Genomic DNA, 13,071 nt, shown 5'->3' with positions numbered 1-13,071 from the left:
CCAACAGAATACCACACACCCTCATCTAGTTGTTAGTCGTTAATGATTTCTGAAAAAGACTAATATAACGAGGTGAAGCTTTAAATATTAAAAGTGTTTTTATAGCTTCTAATTTGGTTCTTGTAACCCAGGGGATTTCCACTTGTAACAATAATAGCCTTGGAAAACCATTTGTTCTGTATTCATGCAACACAAATATAGGTTGCATCACATATGTCCTTAATTTGAATAAAATTCAAGGAAGTCTAGGATGTTAATTTCATGGTTTAGGATAAAATGCTTGCATGTAAATTTGTTCTGATTGTTTACTGTAAGCATTTTTGAGAAATTAAATTGAATTTTTGAATGTGCACATCTGTTTTAAACCTCAACATCCCATAAATTCTGGGTTATTTTTTTTATGTCAAACCCCAATCATCTGAATAATTGTGTTCTCAGCATTGTGCAATTATTTTCAGTTTTGTATTATTTTCCATTTAAAATTTAAATGATTTAATTTTTATCAAACACAATTGGTTAACACAGTGTAGGATCGATGAAATGGTTCTTGAAGATGGAATGATCAGACTTGGGAGAAAAGAAAACCTAATGCTCAGGATTTTATTTAAGCAGACATGAGTCGTGGTACAGCAGATGTTCTTGTCTGTGCCTTAACGATGGACTGGAATATACCTTTTTTCCTATGACACTGCCTATTCAGGTGTTCAAAGGTAAAAGAGACACATGACTACTGTCAAAACAGCTGAGAATGCAGTGCTGATGTAGGAAGTCTAATTCTGAGGACTCCTGAGATAATGCAGTCAAAGATCACAAACAGTAACAAAGGAAGGTTAACATGTCCCTCACCAGATTAGAATTATAATCAGAATAAGTGTACAAATGTGTGTGTGAATGGTGTCCTACACAGACTTTATTCCCACCTAAGATCCCATTCTTCCTGGGATAGGCTCCAGATCCAACCCTGAATAAGCAAAAGCATTTACTAAAGATGACTGAATAAGTGAATTAGTGGTTTTGTGTTTTGTTTGTTATGTATTAAACATATAGCCTATATAGAACATCATATTAAGTGTTGCTATTTCTCACTTTGCTCTATATTTTATCATGTAGTGTTACATTGTTCCATACACTATTGCCAAAAATAAATTGATATATTGTAATGTTAAAGATTAATAACGTGTTCTGATTCTGAACTACAACCTGTTTATCTCAATGACAATGAAGATAATACAACTCTATAAACAATATTATATAATTTTATGCAAAATTAAGTACTTTCCTATTTCTTGTCATAATTAAATACATTTTTTAAGCACTTATCACAATTTACTATACAATGTACATATTTTCACACAAAAGCTTAATAAGAGGTGTAGTGCTGCATCAGTGTTCTGTCTGATAACGCCCCCTGGTGGGACAGTCTGGGAGTTTGTGGTATGTTTAACACACTGCAAACTGAACTTCAAATATAAGATTAAACTTGAATATTTTGTTTGTAAACACACCCAGAATATATCTAATTAAAGGCATTTGATGAGACAGCATGTTCCACAGCCTCCAGCAAAGAGCAGTCATCAAACAGGTGGATTTTACAGTGAAAAAAAAAAAAAAGAGATCTCAACGCTTATTGGTAAGTGCACGCTTCTCTTGTCCCACCTGGATGCACAGATTTTACATATGATAATTGTGATATCACAAGGGGCAAAACCTCATAACCAACTTTTATTGCTCTGCTCCAAAGTCAGACAACGCCGTTTATTAAGGTTTGTATAGGATACAAAACAGGCGTAAAAGAAACCTATATTATGAATGTAAGGCCACAATCTGAAACCCACTCATCCCACCGCCAGAGGGAGCCCTCTCCCGAATATTGACTCAACCTCACTCCTTCCACAGTTACTTCCTGTGTGTAGACTTATAAGCAGGACAAGTCCTCCGATAATAATAATAATAATAATAATAATAATAATAATAATCATCATCTTTAAGTCACTTATTATACTGGGGCAAATAAGTACACACACAGGCTCAGCTTCTTATCAGACAGATAGTGTTGAATGCTGAACTGATGTCTGTGAACATCATTTGCACATACAGTAGTTGTCGTTTTTGTCTAGGTGGATGGTAGCAGATATGGCATCCTCTGTTGAGCGGTTGGGACAGTAGGTGTACTGAACTGGGTCCAGCATGATGGGATGATTGCTCTTTCTGTGTTTCATAATTAGCCACTCAAAGCACTTCCTGATGATAGGTGTGAGTGCAAAAGGCCAGTAGTCATTCATGTAGGACACAGACGATTTCTTCAGCACAGGGATCATCTTGAAGCACACAGGGACGATGATGCTTAGCTCAGGGGAATGTTGAAGATGTCTGTAAAGACATCCGTCAACTGATCAGCAAATTCCCTGAGCACCTGGCCAGGTATGTTGTCAGCACCAGCAGCTTTCTGTGGGTTAACTCTGGACATTTGACATCTACTGCAGACAGACAAAATACTTGGTTGGTTGGTTGGTGGGAGTTAGGGTGGTCTTTGATGCTGGTATGTTGTTCTGTGTTTCAAACCATGCATAGAAATTGTTCAGTGCATTTGGGAATACTTGGTCTGGGCTCCTTTTGCACGAATTACTGCATCAATGCGGCGTGGCATGAAGGCGATCAGCCTGTGGCACTGCTGAGGTGTTCTGGAAGCCCAGGTTGCTTTGATAGCGGCCTTCAGCTCATCTGTATTGTTGGGTCTGGTGTCTCTCATAGATTCTCTATGGGGTTCAGGTCAGGCGAGTCAGTTGGCCAATCAAGCACAGTAACACCACGGTCAGAAAACCAGTTACTAAAAGTTTTGGCACTGTGGGCAGGTGCCAAATCCGTCTGGAAAATGAAATCAGCATCTCCTTAAAGCTCGTCAGCAGATGGAAGCATGAAGTGATCTAAAATCTCCTGGTAGACACTGCATTGATTCTCGACTTGAGAAAACACAGTGGACTGACAGATGACATGGCAACCCAAATCATCACTGACTGTGGAAACTTCACACTGGACTTCAAGCAACTGGGATGCTGTTCCTCTCCACTCTTCCTCCAGACTCTGGGACCTTGATTTCCAAATGAAATGCAACATTTACTTTCATCTGAAAAGAGGACTTTGGACCACTAAGCAACGGTCCAGTTCTTTTTAAAGGCTCAGGAAACCTTTGCAGGTGTTTTGAGTTAATTAGCTGATTAGAGCTCTTCCGGGGTCAACATTTCTTTATTATAAATTCTTTATTCTAATATTTTGAGATACTGGTATCTTTTTTTATTTCCATAAACTGTAAACCATAATCATCCAGATTAGAACAAAAAAAAAAAAGGCTCGAAATATTTCACTTTATGTGTAATGAATATATGAACTGACCACTTTTTTAATTAAATTATGGAAAAAAAATATTACTGTTCCATGATATTGTCATTTTGTGAGATGCACCTGTACAAATATCAGAAACACATCATCACATATCTAGATCACACCCACCTCATAATAGATTATGCATTTCTCAGGCATTAGCTTTCTGCTGTTGAAGACAGCAGGTTCAGTCCATCTCAAGTAATTACTTGACTCTTTTTAATTTTTCTCTTTTTTTCCTAAGTGATTCTCAGTGTTTTGGCATTGCAAAACCACCACTTTTTTGTTTTTGTTTTAACCGTCTTTGTGTCATGGCATGCAACAAATTGTGGTTATACAGCTCTTCATGGAAACCTCAAAATCTCACCTCAGGATGGTTCTAGCTCCTTGGAACAAAAACACATTACAAGGCACATAGACATACAATACATCCAGAAAGTATTCACAGCGCTTCACTTTTTCCACATTTTGTTATGTTTCAGCTTTATTCCAAAATGGATTAAATTCATTATTTTCCTCAAAATTCTACAAACAATACCCCATAATGACAACGTGAAAGAAGTTTGTTTGAAATCTTTGCAAATTTATTAAAAATTAAAAAAGCACATGTACATAAGTATTCACAGCCTTTTCCATGACAGTCAAAATTGAGCTCTTGAATTGAATACCAATTAATGAGTTAGGCTAGGGCCTCAGGAAGGGAGGTAGATATCAGCTAGGATGGCAGATAGAAACAGACAGAAGCTCAATGAGACATAAGAAGGGAGTGTTGGTTAGAGATAAACAAAAAACTCTGAATGAAACCTTGCCTTTTTTTAAAAAAAAAGAAAAGAAAAGGTAACCTTGTCCTAATAAAACCTTTTCAATAAAAACAACTAACTGCGCATACTCCACAAAATTAAGAGAACATATAGACATGAATAATTAATTGTGGCGAAGAAGATTTGTGTTTTTAATGAGAAAAGGCAAAACCCCGCCTAAGATGAGTACGCTGTGGAGATAAGGAATGAAAAGGGCATGTGTGTGTTTGCATAATTTAGACTTTCTCCAGACTGTCTCACTTTATTGTTTGAATAAAGTTTAATTACTTTATGACATCTATAAACCCTCAGTCTCTGAAGTTTATTGACTTATACTGGAAAGACTTTTTCCACGACACAAGAAAGTGCATTTTTTTGTTTGTTTGTTTTTTTAAATTCCCCTCAATTTTAGGTTGAATATCTCTGGTAGGGGACAAGATATGAACCAAAAAAAAACCAACAACAAAAAAAGTGAGTTTGAGATTTCACTGGTTACAGAGCTAGGGTTTGTAGAAATCTGGAGAGAAGCCTACTTTAGTCATGCATTTTGAGAAATGAACAGATGTAATATAAGCATAACAAATAATAAAAGTGATCAGTATTCTATCATAATTATGTTTAGGATTAACATGCAATAGACTATCCTTGTCAATGAGGTCTAAAATATTACTACATTTGATACTGTGACAACAGTAAAGCATGATCGATCACAGGGTTCTTCAACTCTGCAGAGTTCAGCTCCAATCTCCAAACTCACCTGCCTGTAGCTTTCTAGTAATCCTGAAGACCTTAGTTAGCTTATTCAGGTGTGTTTGATTGATTAGGGTTGGAGATAAACTCTGCAGGCCAGATTTGAAGAACCCTGATCTATCATGTTGGTACAGGTGTCAGCTAAGAAGTGACTTTATGAAACTGCTCATTTATAAAAACACCCAATTTAACACTGTAGCTCCATATATAGATAAAATCCACGCATACTATGACCATTTAAAAAATGCATTAACACGTAATTCTGGACGTTACATAAGGCTAAAAAAAAGAGGCTATAATAATTCCCTTTCGCTTTGTAACTTTTGAATGCAACCTTTTGCACAAGATGTGCCAGATTCAGGGGTCAATTTCTGCCAATGCCTTTGTTTATGCATATAAGTGTTGCCAGATTGGATTTCAAATCCCCGTTGAAAATCCGACCTGCAGGACCACAAGTTGGTGTCATGTATGTATTAAAATTTTTGTGACGTATGCATTTACTCTATGACAGTGTGTCATTATGGCAAAAAGAAAGCCATAAGAATCAGGAAAATATCGGTTTAATAACAGTTTCGTTTATTTAACTACTTTGCTTGCTCAATTACATTTCTCACTTAATAAAAGGGGGTTGTTTATTAGAGGTTTTGTATCTGGCAACACTTCAGTAACAGGGAGGTAGCGTGTGTGCGCATGTTCATTGGACACGAGTCGTTAATAAACTAATAGCCTTGTTACACCACATGACATGAGTGCGGCACAAATCCCGCCTATCCACATCTCACTCTGATTGGTTGTATCCAAGTGTCAATTATGTCTTTCAGGAACTACGTTTAAGTTCATTTATTTATTGTGAAAAAATGTTTATATGTGGCGCGTTATGAAATAATTTTTATTCTATTCTATTTTTAAAATTCAATTTTTTTTTTTTTTTAATATATGAAGAGAATCGACTAATCGTTATTAATATTATTATTATAAGGTGTTATGCAACTGATGCCTGAGGATGGTGCGGTTGGGCAACCCGAACTGTTCCCTGTACTCTGAGCTCTAACATTAGCTAGCAGTGCTAACACACAGCCAGGCGACTGATTCCTAACAAACTAGTTTCTCTAGTTCGGTCAGGCTTTAATCCAGATCGACGGTACGGTCACAAATACTGTTTCTTTTTTTAATCGCACGAATACTGTCTATGCGTTTAAAACAATGTCTTTTACAATGGCAGCAGGGAGATTAGTCGGTTTGAGTCTTTCGCGGACCTCCTGGATACTTTCAAGGGGTGCCAATACTTCATCGAAAACTTTGGCATCGCCGAACAAACTATCTGACCCAAATAACGACCTCATTCGTAAAAGAGACATAACATCCTGCAGTGTCGTGCAGCCTCTCAGGTAAAGGACATTTTCACACATAAATAGCCAGTATAAACGCTAACGTTTATTCGGCTGAATGCCAAATTCCCCCGCTGTAGTAGTTTAAGTGCACTACTTAGGGCGTATACGCAGTAATCTATGTTCTATAGTTCACTCAGGTAGGGAGTAGTCCTCTATTTGAGGTTCGGCCTTTGACTGGTAATACTGAGCTAGCAAGACCGGGTAGCTTTATTATTATATATGGCTTGTGCTAGTAAACAACAGTTGATGAACGCCATGAGCTAGTCGGTTGAAGGGTTTAGATTTATTTCACGTTTTGACCGTGAGGGGGAAAAGGTAGCTGCTGCAACGTGACTGGAGGAGTTTTGTTATCTTTCAATCATAGATAACATTACAGGAGATAACGTTGAAGGATGATTTAGTTCGTAGTTCTTTCAAGCATTTAAATTATTTTAGGGGGAAACTTGTTCCTGTCTGGAAAGTCTTAATCTGAGATCAAATAGGCTTTTCACAAATCCTCATGCTCAACTCAAGCTGTTTAATTTACCCTCCATAGTGTATAACTTACCCTCCATAGTGCATAACTTGCTCTCCACTGTGTATAACCTGCTCTCCACAGTGTATTTCCTGCTCTCCACAGTGTATTACCTGCTCTCCACAGTGTATAACCTGCTCTCCAGTGTATATCTTACCTTCCATAGTGTATAACTTGCTCTCTATAGTGTATAACTTACCCTCCATTGCCTTCTGAAGCGTTGAACTTGCCCTCTATACTTTATACTACTGTATGTCCCTTGTCCCTCTCAGTTTTGTGTCTTTTCCAGTGTAAAGTTCTAAAGCAGCTTTCCCATTATATAACAGTAATGCAATTACATTTATCTGACTCTGGAATAAATACTTATCCCAAGACATTTGTTACAGGGGGACATTGCTTGATCAGATACAATGGTGTTTGCTCCTGAACACAAAAGAGTAAAAACTTGTTTTCTCACTCACCGTTTTCCTGTGATGATCAATCTCATATTACTGAGGAATCCCATATGGAAGGAGTGCAGATAGTAAACATTAGACTGAAGGTTTCAGAATACAGTGTACCTGTACATTGAGTTACAGTAGAAACTCTGCTCAGCTAATTGGTGATCTATGACATGATGAGCACAATAGCATTGTTAGCAATATTAGCATAAAAGTTGACAATTTGGAAGCATATCTGTTTGAGCAGCATGTACAGATGAGGAGGTGAGAGAGCTGGACAGACTAAAGGTGTAAAGCCCTGCTGCATCATTCTCTTTAGGTACAGATGAATTCCCACTGGTGCCATGATCAGCAGGCAATCAAATGGCATTGTGGGTAATGCAGGAAACCGTAAGCCAAAGGAGTTGAAAATAGTTTATGAAAAAAAGTTTGAAAAAATTTAATAAAGCAACTTAAAATTTAATTATAAAATAAATTTGCACCAGTGATATCATTATTGATATGCAAGTCACTCGGTGGATTTTTCATATAAAATTTTTTGAATGAAATTGTTGTATTTTGTTATAAATTCCAATTTTATTTGTTGCATACAATATTATTAAGCCTTAGACTTTTTACAGCTAGACACTCTCATCACTAACCTTTTAATTTTAAGTCTAAATTAACAACCTTCCAGAGACCATTCAGTATCTTATGTTTTCTGAGCCATGAGAGGGCAGCATGCCCTTAATGTTTGTGTGTAGAACCAATAACAGAAACTGTTAACTTTGACATTTTGCCTGTTTAAATAGGTTGCACAGCATGACTTGTTTCTTTCTTGGTGCTAGGTCGGAAAACAAGGTGACTGTTAATTTCATCAATCGTGATGGAGAAAAGATTACAGTCAAGGCTTCCCCTGGTGACACAATATTAGACGTAGTTGTTCAACAAGACCTTGACATTGATGGTTATGGTGAGTTTAACACATTTTTGGCACTTGCTTTCTATAACCTGCTTCTGAGTGAGTAGAAGATGCAATTTAAAATAAATATGCATTAGGATTTAATACCTATGGAAATTTAATTCAAGCCATTAAAGTAATGAAACCGCTCTTAAAATGGGGGTGGAGTCCCCCAAAGTGAAACAAGCAAGAGGAATGAAAAGAAAGCATGTCTTTAAGTCCCTTGAAAAAGGGAGGAAGTCTAATTATAATGTTATTCCTATCAGGAGCATGTGAGGGAACTCTAGCTTGCTCCACGTGTCATGTCATTTTTGAAGAGGAGACATATAAACAGCTTGGACCAATTAGTGATGAGGAAATGGATATGCTGGATCTTGCCTATGGTCTCACAGATACGTAAGTTTCCTTTCCTGCTTAGTTGCATAAAAAAGGTGGCCTTAACATCAGTGACACAATTTCCATTTTCCCTAAGATAATGTTACTTTAGGCCAGGTTTATAATTGCTTTTAAGTATGTGTATGTAAGATGGCCACAGTGTTCATTTGACACTCTCCCAGTGCAAAACAATGTAATGTCAACCATAAGAACTAAATTCCAAAGCATCCATCAACCCATTATTACTGTAAAGTAGTATAGGGTTTGCTTGACGCAGACAAGTTTTTGCCTTGTCCTCATTTATATCTAGTGTTTCTCAAAACAAAGTCACCAAACAACTTCTGAGCCAGAAATGCAGTAACAGCTTGACATGCCTTAAAGAGCAAATTCATATGTGCATCCAAAACACCTGAACAGAGGGAAGGACTTGGGCCAGTGAACCATGCTGATAGATACACACAATTCAGGCACTGAATTTAACAGTATTGAGCCAGCAGGAGGTGGTGACGAAAGCAAATCAAGCTCAGCACCAGGGCCAAATGGAGTACACCTTACAAAGTCTGCAAGGCTACAAGTACTGCCCACTATTGGTAAATTTAGCTGGAAGATCCTCAAAGTCCATAAGAACTGACCACTTCAGGCTCCTTGCTAGACATGGAGGGGAAGATGAAGGGAATATGAGAGAACAAAGAAGTCTTGGTGGTGCTCTGGTTAGACATGGCAAATGCCTATGGTTCAATGCCCCATAAGATGCTTTAAAGAATTGACTCAGAACTGTGTTTCATTAAAGATTATTGTACAAAATGATTACAATAAGTTTAGCATTAATTTGGATCAGTTACAAATTACAAGAAGGTGGATCTTGCAGGGCTTAGGGATAGGGTTAGCTACAGGAAGTGAGGGAAGCTGTCATGGAGCAGTGGTCCAGAAGCAGCATAGTGAGTGGCGTACCAGGAAGGAGTTCACACCATTGTCAGGAGATCGCAAGTCCATAAACTGCCCAACCGTGTTAATCGCAGTGACTCTAGTCTCAGAGTAAGCATGTGTCCAACCTTCACCCAATCGGAGGAAGGCAGGAACCATTTCAAAAGAGCCAAAATTCAGCTGCATGCATCAGGCCATTGGTCACAGCGAATGAGGGGAATAGTGCTGCTCTGTTTTATGTAAAGGCTGCTTGACCTCAAGTGTTGAAGAATTGGCACTGTTCTTGAGTAGAATTAAACTGAGAAAAAATTGAGACCATGATTTATTTATTTATTTATTTATTTTTGAAAACCGTAGTCACAACTCTGCTGTTAAAAGAAACATATATTTAAAAAAAAATAGTATTCTCTCACTATATATAGCAAAATTGTTGTGCAAGCCAGGTACACTGTTACACCTTTGATTGTTATTATCATAACAATATAGAAATAGTGTTTAGAGATTGATGATGATGATAAATACCAAAAATTAGTAGTAAGAGGAAATAAATGTATAAATACATGAATAAAAATCTACTTCATGTACAGTTTATTTGTGTGAATGTTTCGAAATATTTATGATTTTTGCATTTGTTTCTTGCACAGTTATGACGTTTGTTCTACATTTTCGACTTATTTGACTTTTTTGCTCTGGTCCACTATAATAACTTAAGATAGACTCCTAAATACACAGCAGTTAACATTGCTGAGATAATGGGATATTCATTTAAAAATCAGGTCACAGAAAAATCAGGTCAAGAAGTCTGAATGTTCAAAATAAGGAATAGTCCCAAGTCATTCAGTCCTGTAGTAAATGTAAAGGCAAATCCAAATATCAGGCCTACCCAAAAACTGGGAAACATTTTGCAGGACACACTCCCAGGCTTTGAGTATTAATCTGCACGATCTGATCTGTAATGTCACAAGGAGGTCATGGTAAAAAACAGTAGCATTAGTGTTTAATGCCAGCAGGTTATATTGGGGATTTTGCTCATGGCTGCATTTTGTTGCTGTTACTTTGTGTTGACATTTTGACAAGTTTTTCTATAATAATTTGTGATCATTAAGGATTTTGTAATTGTAAAACTGCAGAAGCAATTAAGGATGCAGTTTAGAATTATTGAGGTTAAGAATTGATTGTACTAATTTGCACCCACTTGTCCTTCATTTTAGCAATATAGCACGAGCAGGAGTAGGGTTTATCTCCGGGTACTCCGGTTTCCTCCCCCTTTCCAAAGACATGCATGGTAGGCTGATTGGCATGTCCAAGATGTCCATAGTGGGTGTGTGAATCTGTATGCGATTATGCCCTGCGATGGATTGGCACCCCGCCTTGTACCCCATGCTCCCTGGGATAGGCTCCACGTGACCCTGTAGGATAAGCGGTGTGGAAAATGGATGGATGGATGGATGGATGGATGGATGGATGGATGGATAGATAGAAGAGTGTGATTTATTCTGAATATCTGCACTGCCGTGAATATTCGGTGTAACTGCACAATCCCGAGTATGATATTCCTTTTATATAACAGACACATTTCGGACACATTTTTTCATTTTTGCTCCGTTCACGGAAATGGATGCCGAAGAAGCCACGCTCAGCTTATAGTAGTTTGTACATTCCTGTTAAAGGTGCTTCTGTTGAAATTGGTGCTGCTTCTTCCTTATCATCTTCATTTGTCAAGCTTTCATATTTTAAATTAAGTTATATTACTAAAACGTTTTGTTTGCCATGTCCGCTGATGACGTCACTAACTCTACTGCAGTAACCGTTTCAAACTAGGAAGTGGAATTTTATATTGCGAACACAGACGAGTGTCACAAACAGTACTATCAACCAATCAAATTAATGGACTGGAACTAACTGTTGTTTAAATGGCTGTTGTTTAAATCTTTTCTGATACCTCTTCTGAAGAACTGACCTTGAACCTTGACTGAGCTTAATTATGAACTCATAAATGAGACAGTTGTTCATGCTTTTATATGTGATGAATGTAGAATGTAATGCAAATCTGCAATTTCCAGCTTAATTATTTTCTGACTTGTACTAGCGTGAATTCATCTTTAGTGTCTTTTTTTTTTAAATTACTTACCACAGTATTATCACCTGATTAAGTGTGTGTGCTACCTATATGAGTACACAGTGTTTTATTTTTATGATCTGGATTCTTGTAATGACCGGATATTATAAGAGTGTGGGTCAAAGTCCTCGACATTTTAAACTATTATAGCTTCACTTACTTTGCTGTAATAAGCAGCCCTTGTTTAAACTGCAAGTCATAACTGAAAAGACCAAACGCCTGTTACATTTCCTCACTTTATTCGTTCTTTCATCTACAGGTCTCGTCTGGGTTGTCAGATCTGCCTGACAAAATCTCTGGATGGCATGACCGTGCGCGTTCCAGAGAGCTCGGCGGACATCAGACAGTCAGATGGCTCTGCGTAGTTTCTTTAGCCACTTCGTGCCTGTCTACCTACCATAAACCAATGTAAATTGATCATGAGAAAAGGCAAACCTTTTGTGTGATTGTATTGATTGAAGAGCATGATTGTATTTAGAAAGGTATTATGATGTTAGGAATCATGGTTTTGTCCAGTCCCTTTATGGCTACAGTACTGGGTTGTAGTTTAACAGCTCGCTTGTACAGCTACATGGAGGTTGTGATCAGTTTATCAGCACATTTCTGAAAATAACAATGGATCATAAAAATGGGCCATAAATTCTGTGAAAGTTTCATATATTGATTATAAGTAGTTAACACAGAATTCACAACAAACTGCAAAGAAACATATTTTTAAGATGGAAAAAAATGAGAAATGTTAGTATGGTAGGCTGTAAGTGCAAAACACATGAACAAATAGACAAAACTGTGGAAAATGGAGAACTGGAGCATGTTTACAGTAAGAGGAAATATGAGCCTAAACAAGTAATGTTTTTATTTGTGCTTCATTTGAACATTCATATGATGCTACTTTAGATCAGCTGTAAATTTTGCATGACATTAGTATGAGTATGTGAATGCTGAAAAGCATCCAAAGGAAGCTGAGTTAGTTATTCAAAATAATTACTCCTTACAATAACAATGATATTCTAATTATTTCTAGAATAACATGACACTTTGCATTAAATTGCTCTTGCTAGGTTAAGTAGATAATAGCCAATAATGTTCCCTTGTGATATTCAAAGGCCGTGTCCAATCACCAACGGGCGTGTGATGCTTAATAATGACCTTTCTGTTTTGAGTGTATGTTGACTTGTTTCTGATTTTGCTGTTGAATTTATTTGGTTTTGTTCATGTGTTTTTCACTTACATGCCACTGTGGTTTAGAGATTTCAAGCTTGAGGTCTTGCCCAGTATGCAATGGATTTTCTCATACTAATACTTTGGACATTGATTTTATATTCTTTATAGTGTATTAAACAATTAGTGCCTCATTAATCCAAACAGTACTGATTCAAAATCTTTGAAATAATAATATATGAAACTTGTAAGCTATGTTTTAATTAAATATTAAATAAA

The 13,071-nt window shown here is 37.1% G+C and overlaps 1 protein-coding gene across 1 annotated transcript; it reads left to right on the top strand.

Annotated features, from left to right (window-relative positions):
• Positions 1–5,926: 5,926 nt before the first annotated feature.
• On the top strand, positions 5,927–13,071 carry fdx1 (ferredoxin 1). The gene is made up of 4 exons (XM_017458106.3): positions 5,927–6,316; positions 8,101–8,225; positions 8,480–8,609; positions 11,891–13,071. Exons 1-4 carry the CDS (start codon positions 6,132–6,134, stop codon positions 11,994–11,996), a joined length of 546 nt encoding a protein of 181 aa, XP_017313595.1. The 5' UTR covers positions 5,927–6,131; the 3' UTR covers positions 11,997–13,071.

The sequence above is a fragment of the Ictalurus punctatus genome, chromosome 26, assembly GCF_001660625.3.
Source record: "Ictalurus punctatus breed USDA103 chromosome 26, Coco_2.0, whole genome shotgun sequence".
NCBI classification, from domain to species: domain Eukaryota; kingdom Metazoa; phylum Chordata; class Actinopteri; order Siluriformes; family Ictaluridae; genus Ictalurus; species Ictalurus punctatus.
The sequence above is the reverse complement of the archived record's forward strand: the minus strand, read 5'-3'. Positions and strand labels throughout refer to the sequence as shown.